Source organism: Emydura macquarii, unplaced genomic scaffold, assembly GCF_026122565.2.
Source record: "Emydura macquarii macquarii isolate MOO-44397 ecotype Brisbane River unplaced genomic scaffold, CSIRO-AGI_Emac_v2 contig_18, whole genome shotgun sequence".
Classification (NCBI taxonomy): Eukaryota; Metazoa; Chordata; order Testudines; family Chelidae; genus Emydura; species Emydura macquarii.
Genome location: NW_027130155.1, coordinates 5,085,425 through 5,106,699, shown reverse-complemented (window position 1 = coordinate 5,106,699; position 21,275 = coordinate 5,085,425). Strand labels below are relative to the sequence as shown.

Sequence of the window (21,275 nt, the reverse complement as noted above, 5' to 3'; positions counted from 1 at the left end):
TTCAGGGGCAGATGACAAACTTTCCATGTTGAAGGTTGTTCAGATTTAATTCTGACTGTTGCCTAATTCAGATATTGAAAACTGTCATCCTGAAGGTCCAAGACTCTATAACAGGATTAGCCATACCACGATGAGTGAGTTTTTTAAAGTGGTATCTTGCATTTTGGGATCATTACAAAATACAATGTTCACCATCTATTCCTGTAATTTATTAGAGATATAATTTCCACCAATCAGTCTTTCTCCTTCCTACTCCTTAGTTTTGGTAAAGCTACTGAAAAGCCACTGATGGATTAAGGAAGAGAAAGGGAATTATGGACTACTCTTTATAGCAGCAATCTTTTTTTTTCCCTTTCTGAGTGACACTCATGCAGTAGATCATTCCTTCTCTTCCTCCCTAAAGAGCAGATTGATGTTTTGTCATTTTACCATCCATACCTCAGTCTGAGGCAGTTTAGGTAACTGAGGGAGTATTGGCAATGTGGAGTAGCTGAAAGGAAGTGATTCATTAAATCAATAAGAGGAACACCCCAAGGTTACCAAAGTAGTTTCCTTCTGGAAGGAAAAAAGGAACTGAGCCAAGGGAGAGTAACCCACATGTCTTAACCAGCCAACCTGGCTCTTAACATTGCACTGAATCTCAATTAATTTAATCTGTATGTAATCCACAAAGTGACAATGACACACTTCATTTTGTGTCTCCTTCTTGCTCCTAAATCATAAGAATAATTCTAGCTAAACTGCAGTGAGGGATGGTTTTCCTCACAGTTGATAGTTGGCAGAACTTCCACAGTGGCCTAGGATTTCTGGGGCATTGTGCAAAATATGGTGACTTCTTAATTTAACTTTCATTACAACATGGTCCAGTTTTGAGGGGATGGTTTGGCAACTTGGACAAGGCTGGAGCTCTTCTCCCCATGCCACCACTGCAGGTGTGACAGCTGTGTCACCTGGAAGAGGGAGCAGAGTACTTGTCACTATTGAGTGGAGCCAGGAAGGGTACTTGGTTCACTAAATTCACCTTTCATGGTTGGCCAGTGGGTGGGGGAAGGTGATTGAAGCATGCTGGGAGAGAGACCGACAAAGGAGGTGTGACTTACCAGGGTACAATCCAGACTAATGAGTAGCTCTGTCACCCCAGCTCTCTAACTAGTGATGCCCTTTACAATGCTTTACTTTTGTAGTTTCCATTGTGGACTGCTCATAAACAGTCTCCAGCATGCAAGTCACTCCCAGCTGTGCGTGCGTGCTTATGCATGCTGTAGCCAGCCAGCCACAACTTGGCTCTTACTAGCTTTTGTTATACTGCAGGGTGACCCCAAAACATTCACCAGTATTCTATTTTCTCCCAGAAATCTGTCTTATGCTGCCCAGCCATCTCCTGGACAGTACAAGTTTATGTGAAGTCTGTTATTTTTTTTAATAGAAATAACATGCATAAAACTTGCCACCTGCAGTGGAGTTTCCCAAACACTTCAATTTAAGCACAGTCAATTAGATAAAACAATAAAATAAGTCTAAAGAGAGAGAGAGAGATTAAGAAAGTACAAGTAATGTGTCATAAGTCAGAAATATTACAAGTTAAAATGCTACTGGTGCCTAATTTAACAAACTATATCAGATTCAAACCAAGTTTCTCACCATATAGTTTCAGCAGTCTTACTGACCAAACCTTCTAGGTCAGGACCCCTTCTCCCAGAATCCAATGAAGGCTTCCTCTGTTACTTCAGGTGCGGAGAATCAATGGGCAGCAAGGGGAGAGTGCCTTGGGGTGTTTGCCCCTCCTTTTTATAGTGTCAGTCTCCTCATGAAAAGCATTTCCAGCTGAGATTCAGGAGACAGAATCTATGTGGAAGGATAGTCCCTGATGGTTTTTTCCTCCTGTTCGAATTTCCCTTGTCTCCCCTTCCTGCTTGATGACTCTATTTACTGCTTAAATACAAATTAAGCAGTGCACTCATACCTTTCTTTGTGACAGACCCTTTTGCCAGCCTCAGTTTGGAGCATGTGTTGTTAACACCATACAGTGGGATATTATAATTTCTCATGCAATGTTGCCACACACATTTTATCAGAACACTATTGCTCAGTAAATTATAAGTTTTCAAATGATATCTTGCGATGTAATTTATACAGGATATTACAACGGTATGTACGGGGTGGACATGGGTACATTCTGTCACAGGAGTATCTCTACAAAATGCAGTGCCCTGTCCAACAGCAGATTAGTCCCAGGCCAATCACTGGGCACAATGCACATACCAGATGTTCTAGTTAGCATGAACAGGTGTCCACAACTGGAGAGCCCTAGATGAAATCTGAAATACAGATCTGGGTTTATCTATCTCCTAAATATTTATTGCTAATGAGTAGTTTTCGTCTGTTAACTTGTTTTCTCTTGTCTTCTAGAATTAATGATATAGCTAACCTTTGCGCAGAGTTGACAGCATGCTGCACGGTGCTGAGTTCAGAATGGTTAGGTGTTCTAAAGGCTCTTTGCTGTTCTTCAAATCATGTCTGGGGTTTTAATGATCTGCTCTGCAGTGTGGATGTAAGTTCAAAGTATTTTGAAATAGAAATACCAGTTAAACATATCTATCTTAAGTTGACTCTAGAGGAGCCATCACATAGTATCTAAACACTATACGTTGTTGAACAGATTTTAGAACTGTATCTGTTTATCTTTTCAAAGCATTGTTTTCCGCATTTTCATTGTTTGTTTCATTTAAAATAAATTATGGACCACATATAGAGATGTGTTTTTACTCAAATATATATATATATATATGTATGTATTTCTCATTGCACACTGCTGTAGATTGTGGGAGTTACCTCATGTGAAAGACATACCTATATACATATTTTACCTCCCAATCATTGTTTCCGTGAATTTAAACAATCCCACTCTTAAATAGCATGGCTCTGGGCTGGCACTCAGTCATAAGGGTGTAAATCACTTAACTAATCCTAACTCAGCATCTGTAAATTATAAGAGCTCTATTGAAGTCAATGGAGTTATGACAATTTCCATCAGTGGATGATCTGGCTTGATATATTTATCCTAGTACTTTAAAAGATTAGTTTATTCTTTGACCATACATGTTAAAGAACAGCTCTGTAAATCTAGGATTTTTCTTGCTGTGGGCTAACTGCTAAGGAGTGAATATATATGCCACCAATTTCTATTTGAAAATAACATCTGTTCCAGGTTACATAAATCAATTTACATCTGCTATTCATTTCATTAGAATTAATGTATGAAGAAAAAATCAGTACATTTTGTAATTAACTTAAATCAATAGAAGTTTGCCATTGAAAATATTTGGAAGATGTATTAAAAATTGGAGGAAGCTTCTTATTTATGATGATTTTATTTTTTGTTGGTAAGCCAAGTTTGTTTTTATAGTTAAATAACTTTGTCATTAATCACAGCAATGAATATTTGTGTATTGTAATGTGAAAGCATTCCAGTGTTATTTTTATTTCTAGGTGAGTGACCTTTCATTCCATGATTCACTGGCCACTTTCATTGCTATACTGATAGCTCGGCAATGTTTTTCTCTGGAGGATGTAGTTCAGCATGTTGCGCTTCCCTCTCTTCTTGCAGCAGGTAAGAAAATATCAATACAGACATTGCAAACTTTGTTTGTGATGTTTTGTTTTGTAAAACTTTCTGTTGATTACAAAACTTTACAGCTCATTCTGAAACCACTTGCTGATGGAGAATGCTATTGCAGCATGTTACGGGCAGGATGCTTTCCCAGTATGTTTATAACAGACTGGCTCGATAGTAATGCTAATGTCAGGGTGAATCAAAGAATCTGTGTTTGATAAATGATATAAAGTTAATATAAAATGCATTCTACTTCTTTGACAACACCATCCTTCTCCCTATTATCCAGGTTCCCTATCTCCAGCTCCATATGGTTTATGAATTCTTTGCTCCTGCACACAACCCATCCAAATTGTGTCAATTCTGCCTTCACAGCATTTCAAAGATCTAACCCTTTCTTCTAGTCCCTATAGCTTAAGATACTCATCTAGTTCTTGGTTGCCTCCAGCCTCAACTACTGTGACCACTTCCTCTGTGGCCCCCTCTTGCTCCCTTCTAGTCAATTTATAGTTCAGTAGGTACAATTCTCTGCCTTGCCAGCTGATCAGACCATATCACAAAGTCCTTGGAATCCCTCCACTAGCTCCTTCTCACCTTCTGCTTCAGGTTTATGCTTTTCATCCTTGCTTTAAATACTCTGCACAATTTCACCCATGTCTTCATCTCTGCTCTCATTTGACCACTGCTCCCCTTCCTTTTTCCTCTGCCAATTAATTCTGCTTAATTCATCTCTCTTCTTCCAAAACACTATTTAAAGTTTTTGCAAAACCTACAAATGCTGACTACCCTCAAATAAAATGCTCTAACTACATTTGAAATATGATTCTGTAAGACAGAATTTTTCTGTGGGTCTTCCAGTGAATTCTGATTTCTAAGCATCAATGTCTTATGTCAATGTCCTGTTTTTCATAGCCTGTGGGGACCCAGATGCTGAACCTGGGGCGAGAATGACATGCCGACTTCTGCTTCATCTCTTTAGAACACCCCAGCTCTACCTGTTACCCCAAGCAACGGGTAAGTTGGCAAGCTGCATGTTCTTTCCATTTTGAGAAATGAAGTGAATTCTGAAACTTCTGCATAGGCCTCTTACATCATAGTTTCATTACTCTTTTCCACACTTGGGTTTGAAAATTGTAGGCAGTATTAGATAAAAGGAGCAGAGGCCAAAGAATCATTGGTGTGGCAGGGACTGACCAAACCATTTCAGTGAGCAAAATTCTGCCATAGAATATAGTGTTCTTTGAGAAGCTGAGTAATGATTGCCTTTGCATTTTTTATTTTCACTTTTTAAAATTGTGTATGTGCAATCAAAATATTATTGCATTCTTAAATATAGGTAAGCAACTCAGCAGCACACTTTTCTGATTTATCTGAAAAAATAGTGCCTTTAAAGCCAATGGTTATGCAAATGAAACAATTTCACCGCTGATACTATTTCCTGAAGTCAGTTGATTATGGACACTTGAGAATTAAAATGATTATCCTGTCAACCTAGGACTCGAGCCTTTGTTATAGTAAGTTTAACAAAAGCTCAGTTTAAATATAACTACTATGTATAGTTCTGGTGAAGAAGACCAAACTGGTAGAAATCATTTACTGCTACTATGCTCACTCCTCTTTCAAATTCTGAAGATGTATATCTCCCGAAACAATTATTTTGTGTATATTGTAAATTATTTTGTTTATATTGTATCGTGCAAAATGTTATGAGATCATAATGCAGACTTTCTTAATACATACATGCAAGTAGAACTAACAAAGCGTGTGTATTCAACCTCCATTTTCCCATTTCCTGACTTTGGGCCTGGTCCTCTTCCCGCTGAAGTATGGAAAAATACCCACTGACTTCAGTGGTGCAGAATCAGCCTGAACTATACCATTGTATTAATGTACTTTGTTGCATTTATGTAATAATTTTGTTGTGGAAGAGGATGAGAGGGAGATGAGGGGGAGAAATTTCATAAACTGGAAGAGCTGAAACCAAAATAGACTTTACTGTCCTTGATAACTTAAAATTCAGTAATTTAAACTTGTTTGTTTGGGACATCATCTTAAGGCTCTCAACCGAATGCAGGATCAGAACCCTACTTTACTCGATTTAAATGACTGTAACTAGTTTTGTTGTTAGCACGCTACTACAGTTTCATTTTAATTAACTACAGCTTCAAGCAAAACAGCATTTTACCTCATTAGTCAGTCATTCATGCGTTGTACTGGATAGAAAAGTTCTTGTATAAAGAAGTCTTCCTGTAAAGAGTAACAGTACTACATATACCTCTTTCTCCTCTCTTAGGGAAGTCATTCCCAGGAATTCGCTCTTCTTGTGACCGCCACCTTTTAACCGCTGCTCACAACAGCATTGAAGTGGGAGCCGTGTTTGCGGTCTTAAAAGCAATTTTGATGCTTGGTAAGATTATTCAGAGAGTCATGTGTGAAGATCTTCAATTGAACACTTATCTAAAAAAGGAATAGATTTAATTCATTTTCTCGAGAATGCTCCTGTGATTGGGAATCTCTAGTTATTGAAGTATCTGATTGAAGACAAATTTGGATTCTTCCTGTGTTTCCTTGACACCAATCAGTAGCGTTTCCCCCCACAGGTCAAGAGACAGAAGTTTTCTCTGGTGAGTCTGCCCCCTATTTACTTGACTTTAAGCAGGTGTGACTCTCTTGCACACACTTCCTTTCAGAAAGTCACAGTAAATTTTAACTTGACATCAGTCTTTTTGTCTAAAAATGCTTGACGTTTCTAAGGAGAGTATCTTGAATCCAATTCTTAAGCTTCACTTATTCCAATGTTTGGACCTCAATAAAATCCTAATGGCTGTTGAGTTTCTGACGTCTTGAGAGAACCATTGCTGAACAATCTTTCCAAAGTAGAGAGCCCACAATCACTCCAATTGTCCCAGTTCTTAAATTTTACTTAAGCCTAAGGCTGCTCTAAACTAAAATACTTCGCTGGCATAGCTATAGTGGCATATTGTATCAGCAAAGTGCTTCTAGGGTGGATGCAGCATATGCCAACAAACTGCTTTTGCCAGCATAGCTTATTCCAGCCCTCCTGAGCCAAACAAGCTCTACTGGCAAAAAATCAGAGTACATTATACTTGGGGCTTTTGCTGGCACAGCTCTGTCAGTCAGAGATGATCTCTTGTCACATCCTTGACCCAACATAGTTATCTTGACAAAAGTGTATCCTAAGTGGAGATTTGTAAAGTATGGGCTGGTCTACACTAAAACATTTTGCCAGTGTAACTTATACTAGTGTAGTTAAACAGCAGAATATTCCTAGAATGGATGAAGTTTTATTGGCATAAAAGTATTTACACTGGTTTAAGGGACAGTTATACTGGCATAACAGCATCCACATTCGGGCTTATGCCACTATAGCTATACTGGTTAAAAAACCATTCCCTAAGTGACATAGGGATCATTATAACTTTAGTGTACACCTACATTTATGGTGGAGTTAAAATATACTTTACTTTAATTAACCCTAAAATATACTTAAAACATCCATACATCATTGCTGTTTGTGGTGATGAGATTAGAATTCTTATTTTGCTGCATTGCTGAGGTTTGAATAAATGACTAACTCGGGTTGCATTATGCATTGCAATGCAAACTCTGTAGAGGTATACCGTCACATTGGGAGTTTGTGCCGGTTAAAGGCTGTATGCTAAAGAGATCTAGAACACTCATTTCTCCAGCATGATCCCACCTCACTCCACCCTGATTAATATTCAACATATAATATTGATTTTTTTTTAGAATCCCTTTGCATATTTCAAATTAATTCCTTAAAAATTGTACTTAATTTATTGAGAAAAGCATCAGGTACACTATACCTAATGGGGTTACATGCTAAATAAGTAATTAATTTGTGGAGCAGAAATCAGTTTTAGAAAATTTAATCTCTCCCCACAGTGAAAGACATAGCTATATAGTGAACTGCAGTGGAAATATATTCAGGTTAGTCCTTTCACAAATCTTACTGCAATGTTTTTGGTTGGATTCAGAATAGTAGAATTTTTTTAGCATCCCTCTGAACTATAAATAACTTATATCATCTGTGTGGCTAGGTCTCCCCTGTTGGTATGTGATTCACAATTGGAAATACCAGGCCTGATAACAGTAACACCATGTTTATGGTTCTGGGGTATAAGGAAGGCAGATTCGGGACCCCGTGTCACACATATTTTGTCCTGTTTTGTGTCATCCTGTCTGTTTTTAGGCTTGTTGTGTTTGTTTATGCAGTGTTATGGTTATTGTTGAAGCACTGTAGATTGGATTATAACGGCATTACCAGAGTTAGGTCAAAGCCCCACAGGTCAGATGTGATGTTCCATTTCTGACCAATTTCTACTAATTATAATGTGCCAGATCCTCAGGTCATTAGGTATGCCATTTACTTCCATGGGAGTTTGGCTTAGAAGAACTGAATAAATACTGTGTAAATATCTCATGCTTAGGGGCCCTATATGTTTTAATTTATTAATTCCCTTAATTGTTGGTTCAGTTCTGGGTTATGTTAGTTTGGGGGGGATTTTTTTTTAACAATATTTCTTTTTTCCAAGATATTGTTCTCCTGCTTTCAGTCCATTTGGAAATAGTTTACCGGGGCATTGATCTTTTCTAATAAAAGTGAATACAGAATTACGGTTTTTAAATGTTGCTGTGGTTTGTTAAATGTGTAAGAATTTCAGAAATGTGTGTAGGGGGATTTTCTGCTACCTACCAACACTACCTGTGCCTTTCATGCTCGAAAGAGAGAGACTGGATATAGAAACTCTGTTTATAATTATTTCTCATAAGAAGTCATAACTGTAGTACTTGATTGGTGGCAAGTCTCCCTTCTTTCCATAAATGTTAATGCCAAGTCCTGCAATTGACTGCATGGGTACGACTCCACACAAATGCAGGAATATATGGCTTTACTGACCCTCCACATGGGCTCAGGGATCCGGCTATGCAGAATTAGTTGAAGGATCAGAGCCTCATCTAGTTCAATCTGTCAAATAAACTAATATATCAGCAGGTTGTGATCTATTCTATACATAAGAAGGCAGTGTTGAAATACAAGCCAGTCCATCATAATGAGCCCTCTAATTTTGATGTGTAAAAAGTACAGGTGGTTTAAATCCTGTTAAAGAAAGATTCAATGTAGTGCTTATTGGAGGATGACATTAAAGGGATACACACTGGGGATTTCGTGTGGTGAAACCGATCTTGTTGATACTAGGAAACCTTACCCCAATCTTCCTTTTTTTGCTGCCACTGGTGCAGCTTCCCACTAGTAGTGCTGGGAGAACTAGTGTACAAAAAGCATTAGCAGCTGCTGACGTTTTAAGCATCATGTTGTGCAGACTTGTTCTGAGCAACCGAAGACACCATGGTGGTAAAAATGCCCTTGGCTGCTTATAAGCTCTGTCTACATTTGCAGTTTCTTTGTTACTATCGCTGGTGTTGCTGTGGCAGCAATGGTGGAATATTTTAGCAAGAGAATCACACCGTAGAGACAGCCAAAAAGCAAAATATGGTGTCCCTGTTTTAAATGAGTTGAACTGGAATAGCTGAGAGACTTTTAACCGTGAAGCACAACAGAATGATGGACAGATGATTGGATGACAGTTTAAAATGGACGTTGACTGGATGGGGATGTTTTATGGAAGATTTTGTTCGTGGGGCTGTGGCAAAGTGTTTTAACTGGCTGAATCATCCAGACTTCCTGTGCCAGATTGGTTATTGAGGTTGCCATTAGATCAAATTGTGCTGTTTGGTAAGTGCTGGAGAGAGAGCATAGGGCAAGCCAGTTAAATTCCACAAGAGTGTCTGCTGAATTCTAGAATGGATATGTTGTCCCACTAAGTTACACTTCACCTGGAAACATGATTACTTTCCTACATAATGCATGATGTAAGAAGGTCCCTCAACAGTTGTGAAATTATATTGAGCTTTTTGGGGCTTATTTCTCATTGTTAAAAATAGTAGCTGCATCTTGCTTTGTGAGAGAGCTCTTGATCCAAGATTTCAAACTCTTCAAAAATTGTTAGTTGTCATTGCAAGATAGGTCTTTATGCAAATATTTACTACTTCTGCTTCTGCCCAACCATCTTACTTTGCTTAGTCTGTCCCCTTTCCCACTGCCAAAATTAAATATTCAGATCGAGTGTGTGCAGTTGTGCTGATGATTTGCAGAAAGAATGGGTTATTCAATGTTTGCCCTTTCTGACAGGGCTCCTTCAGCATGCATTGCCCTTTTCCATTCCCAGGGAAATAAATCTCTTATCAAGAAGTTCATAGTAAGGTGGGCTAAGGGGACCACCAGTCAAAACTTGTCTCTTGATCTATGGAGAGTTAATAAATCAGAGTAAGAGAGGAGACTTGAAAAAAGGGACACCTGAAAGGGTGAGTAACTTAACTTTTCCTTATTTTACAGCCAAATCAATTTGTACTCTTTTACTAGGGTAGGAAGGATGTAGTCTCTTTATTTATGTTTGGTTTGTGTAATTTTTTCTAGTTCAGAAACAGTAAGTTTCGTTTAAATGAAAATATTTGAACCACAATAAGGAAATAACGTTTTCAAAACTTATATTTTTCTAATAGCCAGTTTTTCTTTGTTGCCTACTGTCTAATCTGGGTAGGTGCAGAAATGAAGTTTGCACTGTTTCTCAGCTAGGATATACCTTCAAATGCTTCCTTAACTGAATATGCAAATTAAAAGTCTCAAGACTTCAGTAAGGTGTTAACCTTTGTACTCTTGTGCTTCTGCTGTCTAGGTGATGCTGAAATTGGCAGCAGCGGTGTTAACTCTTTGAAGAATGAGGACTTCACTATGAGAGGTTTATTAGATGACCTTGATGATGAAATTTGGGGTGCCTCACACACACTGAAATGTGGAAAAGCTATTTCCATAGAAACTGCTAGTCTAAGTGAATATGCTAGATATGTACTAAGAACTATATGCCAGCAGGTAATTCGTAAAACTGCGCTTCTAGCTTTTCTTTATAGAAAACATACTTTTTGTCAAAAACCTGTCATGTAAGAGGCTATAATATGTTTCAGTGCAAAACAGACATGAGGTTGTATTGTACAATTTTTTCATACGATATTTGAATATGAGTTCTCCCTTGTATTGCCCAGCTTTGACCAGAGGTCATTTAAAAGTCAGTGGACTTAAACCAGGGATTCATTTGGCCAATAGTCTATCTTCCTTTATTTTCATTAACTCTTTTTTCCAGTTGAACCTCAAACATCTTTTCCCTTTGGTGGCTGAAATAGCAGGCCTGACCTGAGAAATGACAGTGCTGCTACATGAGTTGGTTGGTAAAAGGTGTACATGCAACTTTTGGGTATCATTTGGTAGCATTAGTTAATTATCAAGCTGCATTGAGAGTGCTTAAGGAAACAAAAGTTGGAAAACAGTTGAAAGTGTAGTGTACTTTTAAGGGTTCTAAATTATTGAATGAAGGTGACATTTTAAGTGTCTCAGACTTATGTGGAACTAAGTTTTACTTTGTGAGTGTCTGCATATGGAAAATTTGTTTTGTGTGCATTGCCTCTGTGAAAAATGAGTGTTATATTGACGAATACATTATTGAATACAATACCAACTGTTTGATTACTTACAGGAATGGGTGGGGGAGCACTGCTTGAAAGAACCTGAGAGGCTATGCACGGACAAAGATCTTATATTGGATCCTGTTCTTTCAAACAAGCAAGCACAGAAACTACTTCAGCTTATCTGTTACCCTCATGGTATTAAAGAATGCACAGAAGGTGACAACACTCAGAGGCAACATATCAAGCGCATACTTCAGGTAGTAAAATTATTACAAATTACTTCTGTAAGATATTAATGCTCAGAGTTTCATTCAGCAGCACCATTAATTCAATGCAGATGTCATGCAATTCCCAGTATTACCAAAAGTTCAGATATAATGACTCAGAACACACACCCCCCCTCCGGTCCATCTTGAGATTTTTGAAAAAATGTGGTTTTGGCCTGTCTTTTGCCCATCTCCGCCCCCTGTGAGAGAGAGAGAATGTGTTGCTAACGCCAGCTCTCCCAAATCTGAGTATTGTGATTTTGTCCCTTTGCTGCCCAGAGCTCTTGATGGCTTACTGGTTGTACGGTGCTTCCAACTTCTCCCCAAACCCCAGAATTTGAATTAAGTAGTTCTGTGTACCCCAGCCCACATCTGCCTGTAACCCTACCCCCACTTCCATCTCCGCTCCTCATTCATCTCCTGGGGATCTTGATTCCTCCTCCCAGGCTTGGGTGACAGCTGCAGTGGGGTTTTCTTATGCCCTTCCCGGGCTTGGGGGTGAGGAGCTTCAGGGACTCTTCACCCCCTTCTTTATCTTCCCCAGCCTTGGGGCTAGTCAACTCCAGGGTCACTTCATACACACCCCTTTCCCTTTCCAGGCCTGGTATTGGAGGGAGGAGGAGCAAAGTGGAGACTTGACCCATAGTTCACAGAAGAAGAGTGGTGAGGAGGGAACAGAACCACTCTGAGCTACTGGGCTCTGTCTGCTCCTTCCTCTCCCTCCATTTCTTTCAGCTCCTATGGGGAAGACGTGGGCCTCTCCCTGGTTCCTGCAGCAGCCCTGACTGGCTGTTCTTCCCCAAGCGTCAGGGTAGTGGGAATAGCAGCCAATCAGAGGGGATTTTCTCCCCAGGCAGGGCTGAAATTCATGCAAGGACTGGAGCTTCTTATGTCATTGTGAAACCGGTTCCAGTCCCAACCAAAAGCACGGGATCTGGGAACCCTGATCCCTTTCTACCTAGTTTTTGTGGTTGATCGGTATTTTCTGTCAAGTACTTTTATTGACCAGCAAAAGTTTCTATTCAAGGATACTTTCCAAAATCAAATCCAGGTTAGTCCATTTATCTATTTCATCATCTGTTAGAAGCACAAAATATATTGGCTAGAGTTTCGACACGTAAGCCATGTCTACTGTAGGAGTGCTTGACCATTATAGTAATATCAGTGTACTATACTGGCAGAGAGCTCCTGGTGTAGGTGTAGCTATATCAGCAAAGCTGCACTTTGTAGCAATGTAGTAAAACCAGGCCCAACAAGAGAAACTAACTATATCGGTAAAAACACACTGCAGACTTCTGCTTTCACTGCTGAGTCTGTCAGGGATCACGCCGCTTCACGGACAAACCTGGCCATGGCGGCAGAATTCCGTAGTTTAGACATAGCCATCCTAGTCACCAGAGCTTTTTTCCTGTTATATCAACATACTTTATCATACTATAAAGCAGAAAAAAAGGAAAGTTTAGCATAAAGCTTGTTTACTGGTCCTAGAAAAACATAAGGCATTTTAGAGTTAAAACTCAATCTGTTTTTAGCCTATCCAACTGTGTCAAATTTGTAGCTCAAAACCATATAGTATGTAACATCACTATCCAAAAAGATACTCATTATGCAAAGCTGCGGCTTTGAATTTCTTTGCTTTTGTGAGTTTGTTATACTCGAGAGATTTTTTTAAGTGTAGATTATAAGAATTGGAACTAATAATTTTAACAGGCATTGAAAATTTATTAAAATGCAATGGATCTGTGAAATCCACAGCTGCACAAAATTTGGACAAGGGTTTTCAAATGAGTAAGAGACTTGAGATGAAAAGAGTTTAGAGAAACAGTAAGCAGCCTTTTAAAGTATTTAGATTCCTTGGAGAGATCAGAAAAGAGAGAGAAAATCTGTTCTGAAGACTCACTATCATAAAACTAACTCTGAATCTCTTTCAATCAGTTCAGTCTCTTTCCTCTTTTTTGCTGCTGCTGTCACTAATGGCACTCAGAAATTTGTGTGATGGTAAAGTATTATCCTGTAGATATCTGGGCACTGTTCCCAACAACAGAATGATTCACCCTTGATGAACCCAGATCTGGAAACATGTCAGTTCAGAGTATAGTCTATTAGGGTGCAGTCACATCGTGCCTGCAAACCCTAATTATTCAGATCCGCATGTGGGAATTATTATTTACAGTAAACACTCAGCAGGCATAACTTCCCTGGCTTTCCAAATATGCCCAAGCACTAAAATGAATGTTTAGGGCCAGGGTACCCCATGTTGATACTCGTGTAAAGAGTCCCTACCCTTCATGGTCTGACGTCTCCACAGCACCTCTCACACCCAATGCCACACAGAGTTCTCTAGAGGAGTCAAAGACCCACTTGTGGAAAAGACAAGAGCACTACTCTAATAATTCCCACAGCATCCTAGCAATCAACAGGGAAGCCACTGAAAGGTGAATCAGTTCTGGGGCTGTATTAACTGTTAGGTGAAAACTTTCTCTGTGCTGTCTTTGAGGTGAGTTCCAGGGCAGCAATAGCTGGAGTCATGGCTGGCGATACAGCTCTGCTGCAGAATACCTGAGCCAATGCAGAGGCATAGGGTTTTTCACACACAGCCCTGAACTCCAGCCAATCCCCCAATATTTTTATTTGTATTACCATAGCGCCTTGGAGCCCCAGTCATGCACCAGGACCCCCTATCATGGCCCAAGGAGCTTACAGTCTAAGTATAAGACAAGACAACGGCTGGATACATGCAGATGTGACAAAACAAGGGGAAACAAGAAACGATATTAGTCAGCATGATAGACGGTGGACAGGGACCAATCCCCATATCCAGTCTTCAGGTGGTAAATCTTGTCCTAATCGTGGAATTACATTGAGGTTCTGTTTCCCCAATTGATGTGGGGAAAATAAATGAAAAGCACTTATGGATTACTGCACCTATGTAAAACCCCAGCGTGTCAATGGGAAAATAGTCTCTTCTCAATTAACGATATACATTAGCTGGGAGGTGGTTTTATTTTTTGTGTTGATTTGACTTGAAAATTGTTTAGCTATCCATTCAGGTTCTTGTCTCTTACTCTTATGGAAAATTTGACAGTGGAGAATAACCACTTACAGACTCCTTAGAAAACCTAAGTGACAGCAACCTACTCTACATCATTTTTTCTGTGTAATCAGGGCCGGATTTCCAATTAGGCACAGTAGGCATGTGCCTAGGGGTGCTGGCATTCTAGGGTCACCTAAACAGTGGCAGATTACCACACGGGCCAACAGGGTCCATATTTGGGTGCTCCTCATGTGTGCTGGAACTATGGCCCCATCCCCTGCTGCTCCTCCTCCTCTCTCCCGGGGCCCTGCTCCTCCTCTTGCCCTGAGACCCTGCCCCTGGCCAGGCCAGAAGCCAGAGCCCAGGGGTGAGCATATTCCCTGGAGCTGACTGAGCAGCTCTTGCCCCTCATCCTACCCTGTGCGGAAAACAGAAAGGTCAGTTGTGTGTGGGGGGAGGGAAAGGTGCCCAGAAGATGCTATGCCTAGGAGCGCATAAGGTGTAAATCCGGCTCTGCATGTAATCACAACTTCCAGGATAGACACAGTAGATTATTTTCAGTACATAATAGTATTTCTAGTGTTCATTTTATGCGCAATAGATAAGATCAGGAACTTCCATTGCATCCAAATGACTGTATGTAAATAGTAGGAGATACTAAAGCCAAGAACACAGTAACTACGAGACAATGTTTAGAAGAATACAGAATTGTTTTAACTTTGTTATGACAGTGATTTCAAGCCTAGTGGGCTGTTTTGCCATCTACTTCCTCCCTGAATATGTCTTCACTAGAAAATTGTATCATGTTTGAATACCATTGTGAAGAACTGAGTTAGCTAACATGATTTTGGTCAGAGTGAGCAAGGACAAATCATGTTCATCCTCTTATCAGCTAATTATGATCACACTCTGTTGGGGTTAGGATTTAGTCATATTTACATGTTTCCAAGGATTAAAAGAACAGTGTGATAACCTACTGTATTGACATGATTTTGATCATTCCAATTAAGAGATTTTTAAAAAATCTACAAAAAACTTGACACAAATATTTTTCATTTTAATAATTTTACTCAGAACTTAGATCAATGGACTCTCAGGCAGTCTTGGTTGGAACTCCAGCTGATGATCAAACAGTGCATGAAGGAGCCTGTAAGTATTTGGTTCTTTTAATGTATTTATAATATTTAATAAAGTATGTAAAATTTGTACCTAGTCCCTGAGCAAACATACCATGAATATGCTAGTTTACTTATGTTTCACTGTAGGGTTCTGGGTCTGTGGCTGAAATGAACAGCTTGTTGGATAATATTGCAAAGGCGACAATAGAAGTGTTTCAGCAATCCGCTGATCTAAACAATAACTCTTCTAACTCTGGTATAGGCCTCTTCAATCCAAACTCTCTTGGAAATGCTGACACAAGTAATACAAGACAGAATGGTAAAAAGACATTCCTAAGGTATTTTTGTGTAGCACCTTTTTATTTGCTTTAACTAACACAATGGTTAATAATGCATAGATTGAAATTAAAACTTTGAAACTTACAAAGGCTTGAAATGGGAATGTTCAGGAAATGTTACCTGAAGGTCACTGGTTTTTACTTTTGCTTAACTGTAAACATTGGTGTTCTATGGAATTTTTGGAATGAAGCATTTGTGGCTGCTCAGAGAAACTAGCCCAGAAAAACTAGATCATCTGTATCATTGCATTAGTTAAAATGACTGAGAATGATGTCAAGAGTAGATGGAGATTTTTGGATGAAATAAGTTTGTGATTCTGCTTTTAGCTCTTCTGAACGTCGAGGCGTATGGTTGGTGGCTCCCTTGATTGCAAAACTACCTACCTCAGTTCAGGGTAGAGTCCTGAAAGCAGCTGGAGAAGAGCTGGAGAAAGGTCAGCATTTGGGATCGTCCTCAAAGAAGGAGAGAGATAGACAAAAGCAAAAAAGGTACAACCTTTGAAAAAGTTTGTATGCAACTTCAGAAGGCATGTTGAAAGTAGAGCTGTGGCGGGAGGCTGCCTTTTTGCAGTTGTAAATCTCCTGGGTCTCCTTTAGAGGTTACAAATTCCCAAACCAGCTGTGGATCAGATCCAGGTTCCATTTTATCTAAAACAGTCAATCAGTTTCAAGAATGGAGTAGAGGGAGAGAGGGAAAGACTTAGCCCATTTCCAGATGTGTGTACGGTGCTTTGTTGATTAAATACTATGCAAGTTTCAGTAATAAAGAGTTGTGAAATGGATAAATATTTAATACCCCCAAATCACAACTGCCCTCTCTCACCTCCCTCCAGCACAGGGAATTTTCATTAGCATTAAGATGTCAGTCTCAATTACTGTGGAAATGTTGCATCTTGGCAGTGTAATACCTAAGTTTACACACAGAGGTGGGTCTCAGAAACTAGCCTGTTTAGCCTAAGAAAAATTGATAATCTTGTACCAGGACCTGCACTACTCCCTTGTACAATTACCTTGAATAGTGCAATTAATTACATCCTTTAACTTCAAATACTTACCAAGCTCTCCTTTTGTGTGGTTGTTCCAAGAAACAATTTTTGAAGGTGACAAATTCTCTAAAACATTTAATTGTTCTATATGCAGGCAGTTGAAGTCACCCATTGTTGCGACATCATTATATTTTGTTACCTTTTTGATTTCCCTCAGCACTGTGTGCTTAGCATATTTTTCCTGATCGAGAGGCCAGTAGTATGGCTTTTCCAAAACATTTATATTCTTATTGCTTCATATTTTTATCCATTTGGACCCTGCTATAAGGTTCTCATTAGATTCTATGGAATAATTTCAATATAGAGTTATTTCCCCACCTCTGCAGTCTAACCTAACCTTCCTATATAATTTATAGTAATTTTCTTTTGTCATTGCAACATATTTCAGAAATGCATATTATTTCATTATGGTCATCTTCATTGCCAGGCATACTGCTTGGTATAGAGATGTATAGGTTTGGTTTCATTTTATTTGCTGTGTCCATGTATTATTTAATTCCTTTGTCTTGACACATACATGCTTTTTTTTGGAATTTACCTCTCTGATCTCAAGCTGGTTCCTTTACCAATTCAGCTGTAATTTCTGTCCTACCCTTTACTGGATGCAAAGATACCTTTTTGTTATTGACATCCTAACAGATTTCTTTGATTAACTTGAGTACTCCTCAGTACTTCTTTCTTTTTCTCCAGCTCCTAGTTTAAATAATCTCCCAACATTTGCCAATTTTCTGTTTCAGTAGCAAGGTTCAACTTTGGCTAAGATAGAACCAGTTCTTTCCGTCTAAGTGCTCCCTTCCCATAAAAGTTTCCTAGTGCACAGAAAATTTAACCCCCTCCTTTTTACATGATAGTCTCATCCACATATTAAGACCGGGAAGTTTCTTCTACATAGTTATCCCTATGCATAGAACCAGAGCCATTTAAAAAAAAGCTATAATAGACTCATATCTACTCTTTTTGTGCTTTTGGGTTTGTCTGCACCAGAGCAGGAAGGTGTAATTTCCAGCTTGGGTATAGACATACCTTATAGTGTGCTAAAACCAGAAGTATATCCATGACAGTGAGAGGTGCTAGCCATCCAAGTATGTATCTTTGGTTTCAGATGGGATCATACTCAAGCCCTCTTGCCACTTACACCAGTATGGATTTGCTTCTATTTTTAGTGCATTAGCTCAATCAGAGCTAGTGCGGGTATATCTACTTGAGGTAGAAATTACACCTCTAGTGCTTCAGTGAAGGCATACTGTCTGAGGCTTAGTACACACATACCGGGAAATTTGGTGGCAGAGTAGCTTGCAAAACTCCTGTCGACTTCCTAACTTCCCTTTGGTGCGCCGTCTCCACTGCGCTGTGCCAACAGGAAATGCGTTCCCGTCAATGCAGCGCTATGCCTTTTGAGGAGGTGATTTAATTGAATCGACTTCGGATCAACAGAGCGAGTCTTTACTGCCGCTTAGTCGATCCGGGTAGATTGATCTGACGGGGGTGAATTTGTGTGTACAAAATGTGTACATACCCTGAGACACATCTGCTTATTTGATAAAAAAAAAACCAAGCATTTATTGCTGCTTGCATGGCAGAGCACTTTGCATAGCACTATGGGAGAGTGTTAAACTCTATTTTGCCTTATACATCATCCACATCATTGTCAGATAAGCTCCTAACTGGAGAATTTTTGCTATTAGTTGCAGTGGTGGTGATGATGGAAGAGTTGGAGGATGCAGTTTGATTTTTCAGATCAGATTGAGTTTCAACCCTAGCAATTATAACAATCATCATTTGACTTGTTTGCTGAGCAAATTTGTTATGGAAGTTATTGAGAGAACAACTCGGGGTCACTACTCAGCCAAATTCACACTTCAATTTCAATAGAAAAGATTTTATGCGTTGGTTTTTTTTAATAGCTTTGGAGTTTTTCTGACTCTTCTAGTTACTTATCCCTTGAATTATAAGAGCAAAAATTAAATGCCAAATACAGCTGTTGAAATGAAGAGTGGTTCTTAGAAGTGCACATGTTGAAATGAACATGTGCATGTGAGTTATAATATATAAGGGTGCACAGAACTATCAGTAAGTGTACACATCGAAGGATATGCCTACATTCTGAGGTAGGGTGTGATTCCTCTGCTTGTTATACACATACTCACACTAGCTCTCATTGAGAGAGTGCGAGTATAAATAGCAAATAGCAAACCTGCCTGAACCTGTACTCTGTTGCCTCAACCCTTGCTACCATGGCCACACTGCTATTTATACTTAGGTTAGCTTGATGAGAGCTAGCATGAGTATGTGTACACAAGCAGGAGAGTCACACCCTAGCTTATAGTATAGACCTAGCCTAAAACACTGTTAAAAATAATTGCTTGAATTGAATTTATCTGAATGCAAAGGCCTCTATTGAAGTTTGGTTTTACTACTGCATGTTTCCAAATTTGTCGCTATTTCTGTTTGAATATATCTGAATATATATCGCATAGTCACATTGGAGCGAGTCTTGAAGTCCTTACTCTGACACAGTACCTATCCCCTTTAGTGATCATTTTGCTGGAGCTTTGTCTTCACAGGTATACTTTTAATTCATGTTAACTAACCTTTGTTAAAACCCCTGGATGGTTTACCTGGACCCACTAACATGGATTAAAACTACAACTGCTTTGTCTTCTCTAGGATTTTAACACAGGTTAAATAGCTGTTAAAATCCTATTCAGGACAAGGCAGGTGTAATTTTACTCCACGTTAGCAGTTTGAAGTAAATTTTCAGAAGTCTGGGATTTACCTTGCCCAGCTAACGTGGATTAGCACTACACCTGCTGTGTGTTAACATGGGTTAAAAATGCGTTGTGTTTTCCAGAGTTAGGTTTGATTATCTCCTGCAGGATGCTGTGCATCTTCATCTCCAGTTGACTGAACCCAGGTTGAGGGTTTCAAGACGATAAGTGTAGGTTCCAAATAAAGACTTCAGGATTTTGAAGTTAGGCTTCTGTTGGCCTACTTGATACATTGTCTGCTTTACACTTTGTTTAATTTCTGGTTTGTGAGGCTGTTACTTACTAAAATAGAAACTGAAGAAGATCTGAGCAGCATTTTCTTTTAGGGGAAAATTATAGGGAAGGAAGGGAATGGAGACGGGAAGTATCAAAATAACCTTACTAACTGAATCTTATGTGTTTGCCTCTTTTAAAGCATGTCTCTTTTGAGTCAGCAACCTTTCCTTTCTTTGGTACTTACTTGCCTTAAGGGACAGGATGAGCAACGGGAAGGGCTTCTAACATCACTGCAAAATCAAGTTAATCAGGTAAAACAAACACATACTACTGAGCACCCTTCATTTGATATTTTGTGCCATCAGTTTTATGTGTATCGGGTCGTGCAAAACTAGGAAAGTTCTAAATCACTGATTTCAGAAATGAATTGTCAAATGAAGGCGAAATCAAAGGTGAAGAAAATTTTAGCTTATCCATTCATAAGAATGAATCAGTGCTCCTTTAACAGCAATTAAAAAAAAACTTTTCCCTTTGTACTGACAAATAACTTTCTTAGAATGTTTCTAAAAATAATAGAACAAAAATGTAAGTAATCCAGGACCTGATTTCAAACCTTTCCTGAGAAGCAATGGTAGATTGTTTTAATGAGAAGGAAATCCCTCCCAGTGCTTTGTGTCTAAGGAGTTTTATAAAATCCTAAAAAGTTTGATTTTTCTGGAAAAAAGCGGTCTCTTTCTTGAATTAGATGCATAATTAGAAATAGATAAATTGTTTATAAAATAAATAGCTAATTTAGGGCTAGTGATTATTTCATTTCCCAAAGCAAAGCAACCCTGTAACCTTTCTCATGTAACTTATGCACACACACATGCATCCTCCCTGCCACTTCATTCCCACTGTAGCCCTCAAGATTGTAAGCTCCTGGAGGCTGGGACTGTCTTGTTATCAGTTTGAGTACAGTGCCTGGTAAAATGGAGCCCTGCTACCTGTTTTCAGTCTTTAGATGCTACCACAATACACATTTATAATAATAAGCTTCCCCCATATTCCCACCCAAGACAGATCCAGGCCCCAGCTTTGCTTCCCAGCCTCATTTGGTCCATTCCTTGATGCTGCTTTTCTCCATTTCTGCTGCTGCTCCCTGGCCCTCCTCCTCTTTTTATTTATTTATTTTTTTAAACTACTTTTATAGGTTCTCATCTAAATCCATCTGAACTCTGACTTACACCCTCTTCCTTGCAATCTTGGCTTTGTTGATCTATGGTGTCCAATAGGACAGAATGGTGGAGTGGCAACTGATGTTAGAATCCAGG

At 39.1% G+C, this 21,275-nt stretch overlaps 1 protein-coding gene across 1 annotated transcript in view; it reads left to right on the top strand.

Moving 5' to 3' along the window:
* Positions 1 to 21,275, top strand: part of MED12L (mediator complex subunit 12L) — a 266,607-nt gene that overhangs the window by 198,694 nt on the left and 46,638 nt on the right. Inside the window, exons 22-31 of the mRNA XM_067551717.1 lie at positions 2,410 to 2,551; positions 3,490 to 3,610; positions 4,526 to 4,627; positions 5,907 to 6,020; positions 10,393 to 10,586; positions 11,245 to 11,433; positions 15,551 to 15,625; positions 15,742 to 15,932; positions 16,260 to 16,421; positions 20,162 to 20,273. Of these exons, the coding sequence (XP_067407818.1) occupies positions 2,410 to 2,551; positions 3,490 to 3,610; positions 4,526 to 4,627; positions 5,907 to 6,020; positions 10,393 to 10,586; positions 11,245 to 11,433; positions 15,551 to 15,625; positions 15,742 to 15,932; positions 16,260 to 16,421; positions 20,162 to 20,273 (1,402 nt within the window). The remainder of the gene's footprint in view (positions 1 to 2,409; positions 2,552 to 3,489; positions 3,611 to 4,525; positions 4,628 to 5,906; positions 6,021 to 10,392; positions 10,587 to 11,244; positions 11,434 to 15,550; positions 15,626 to 15,741; positions 15,933 to 16,259; positions 16,422 to 20,161; positions 20,274 to 21,275) is intronic.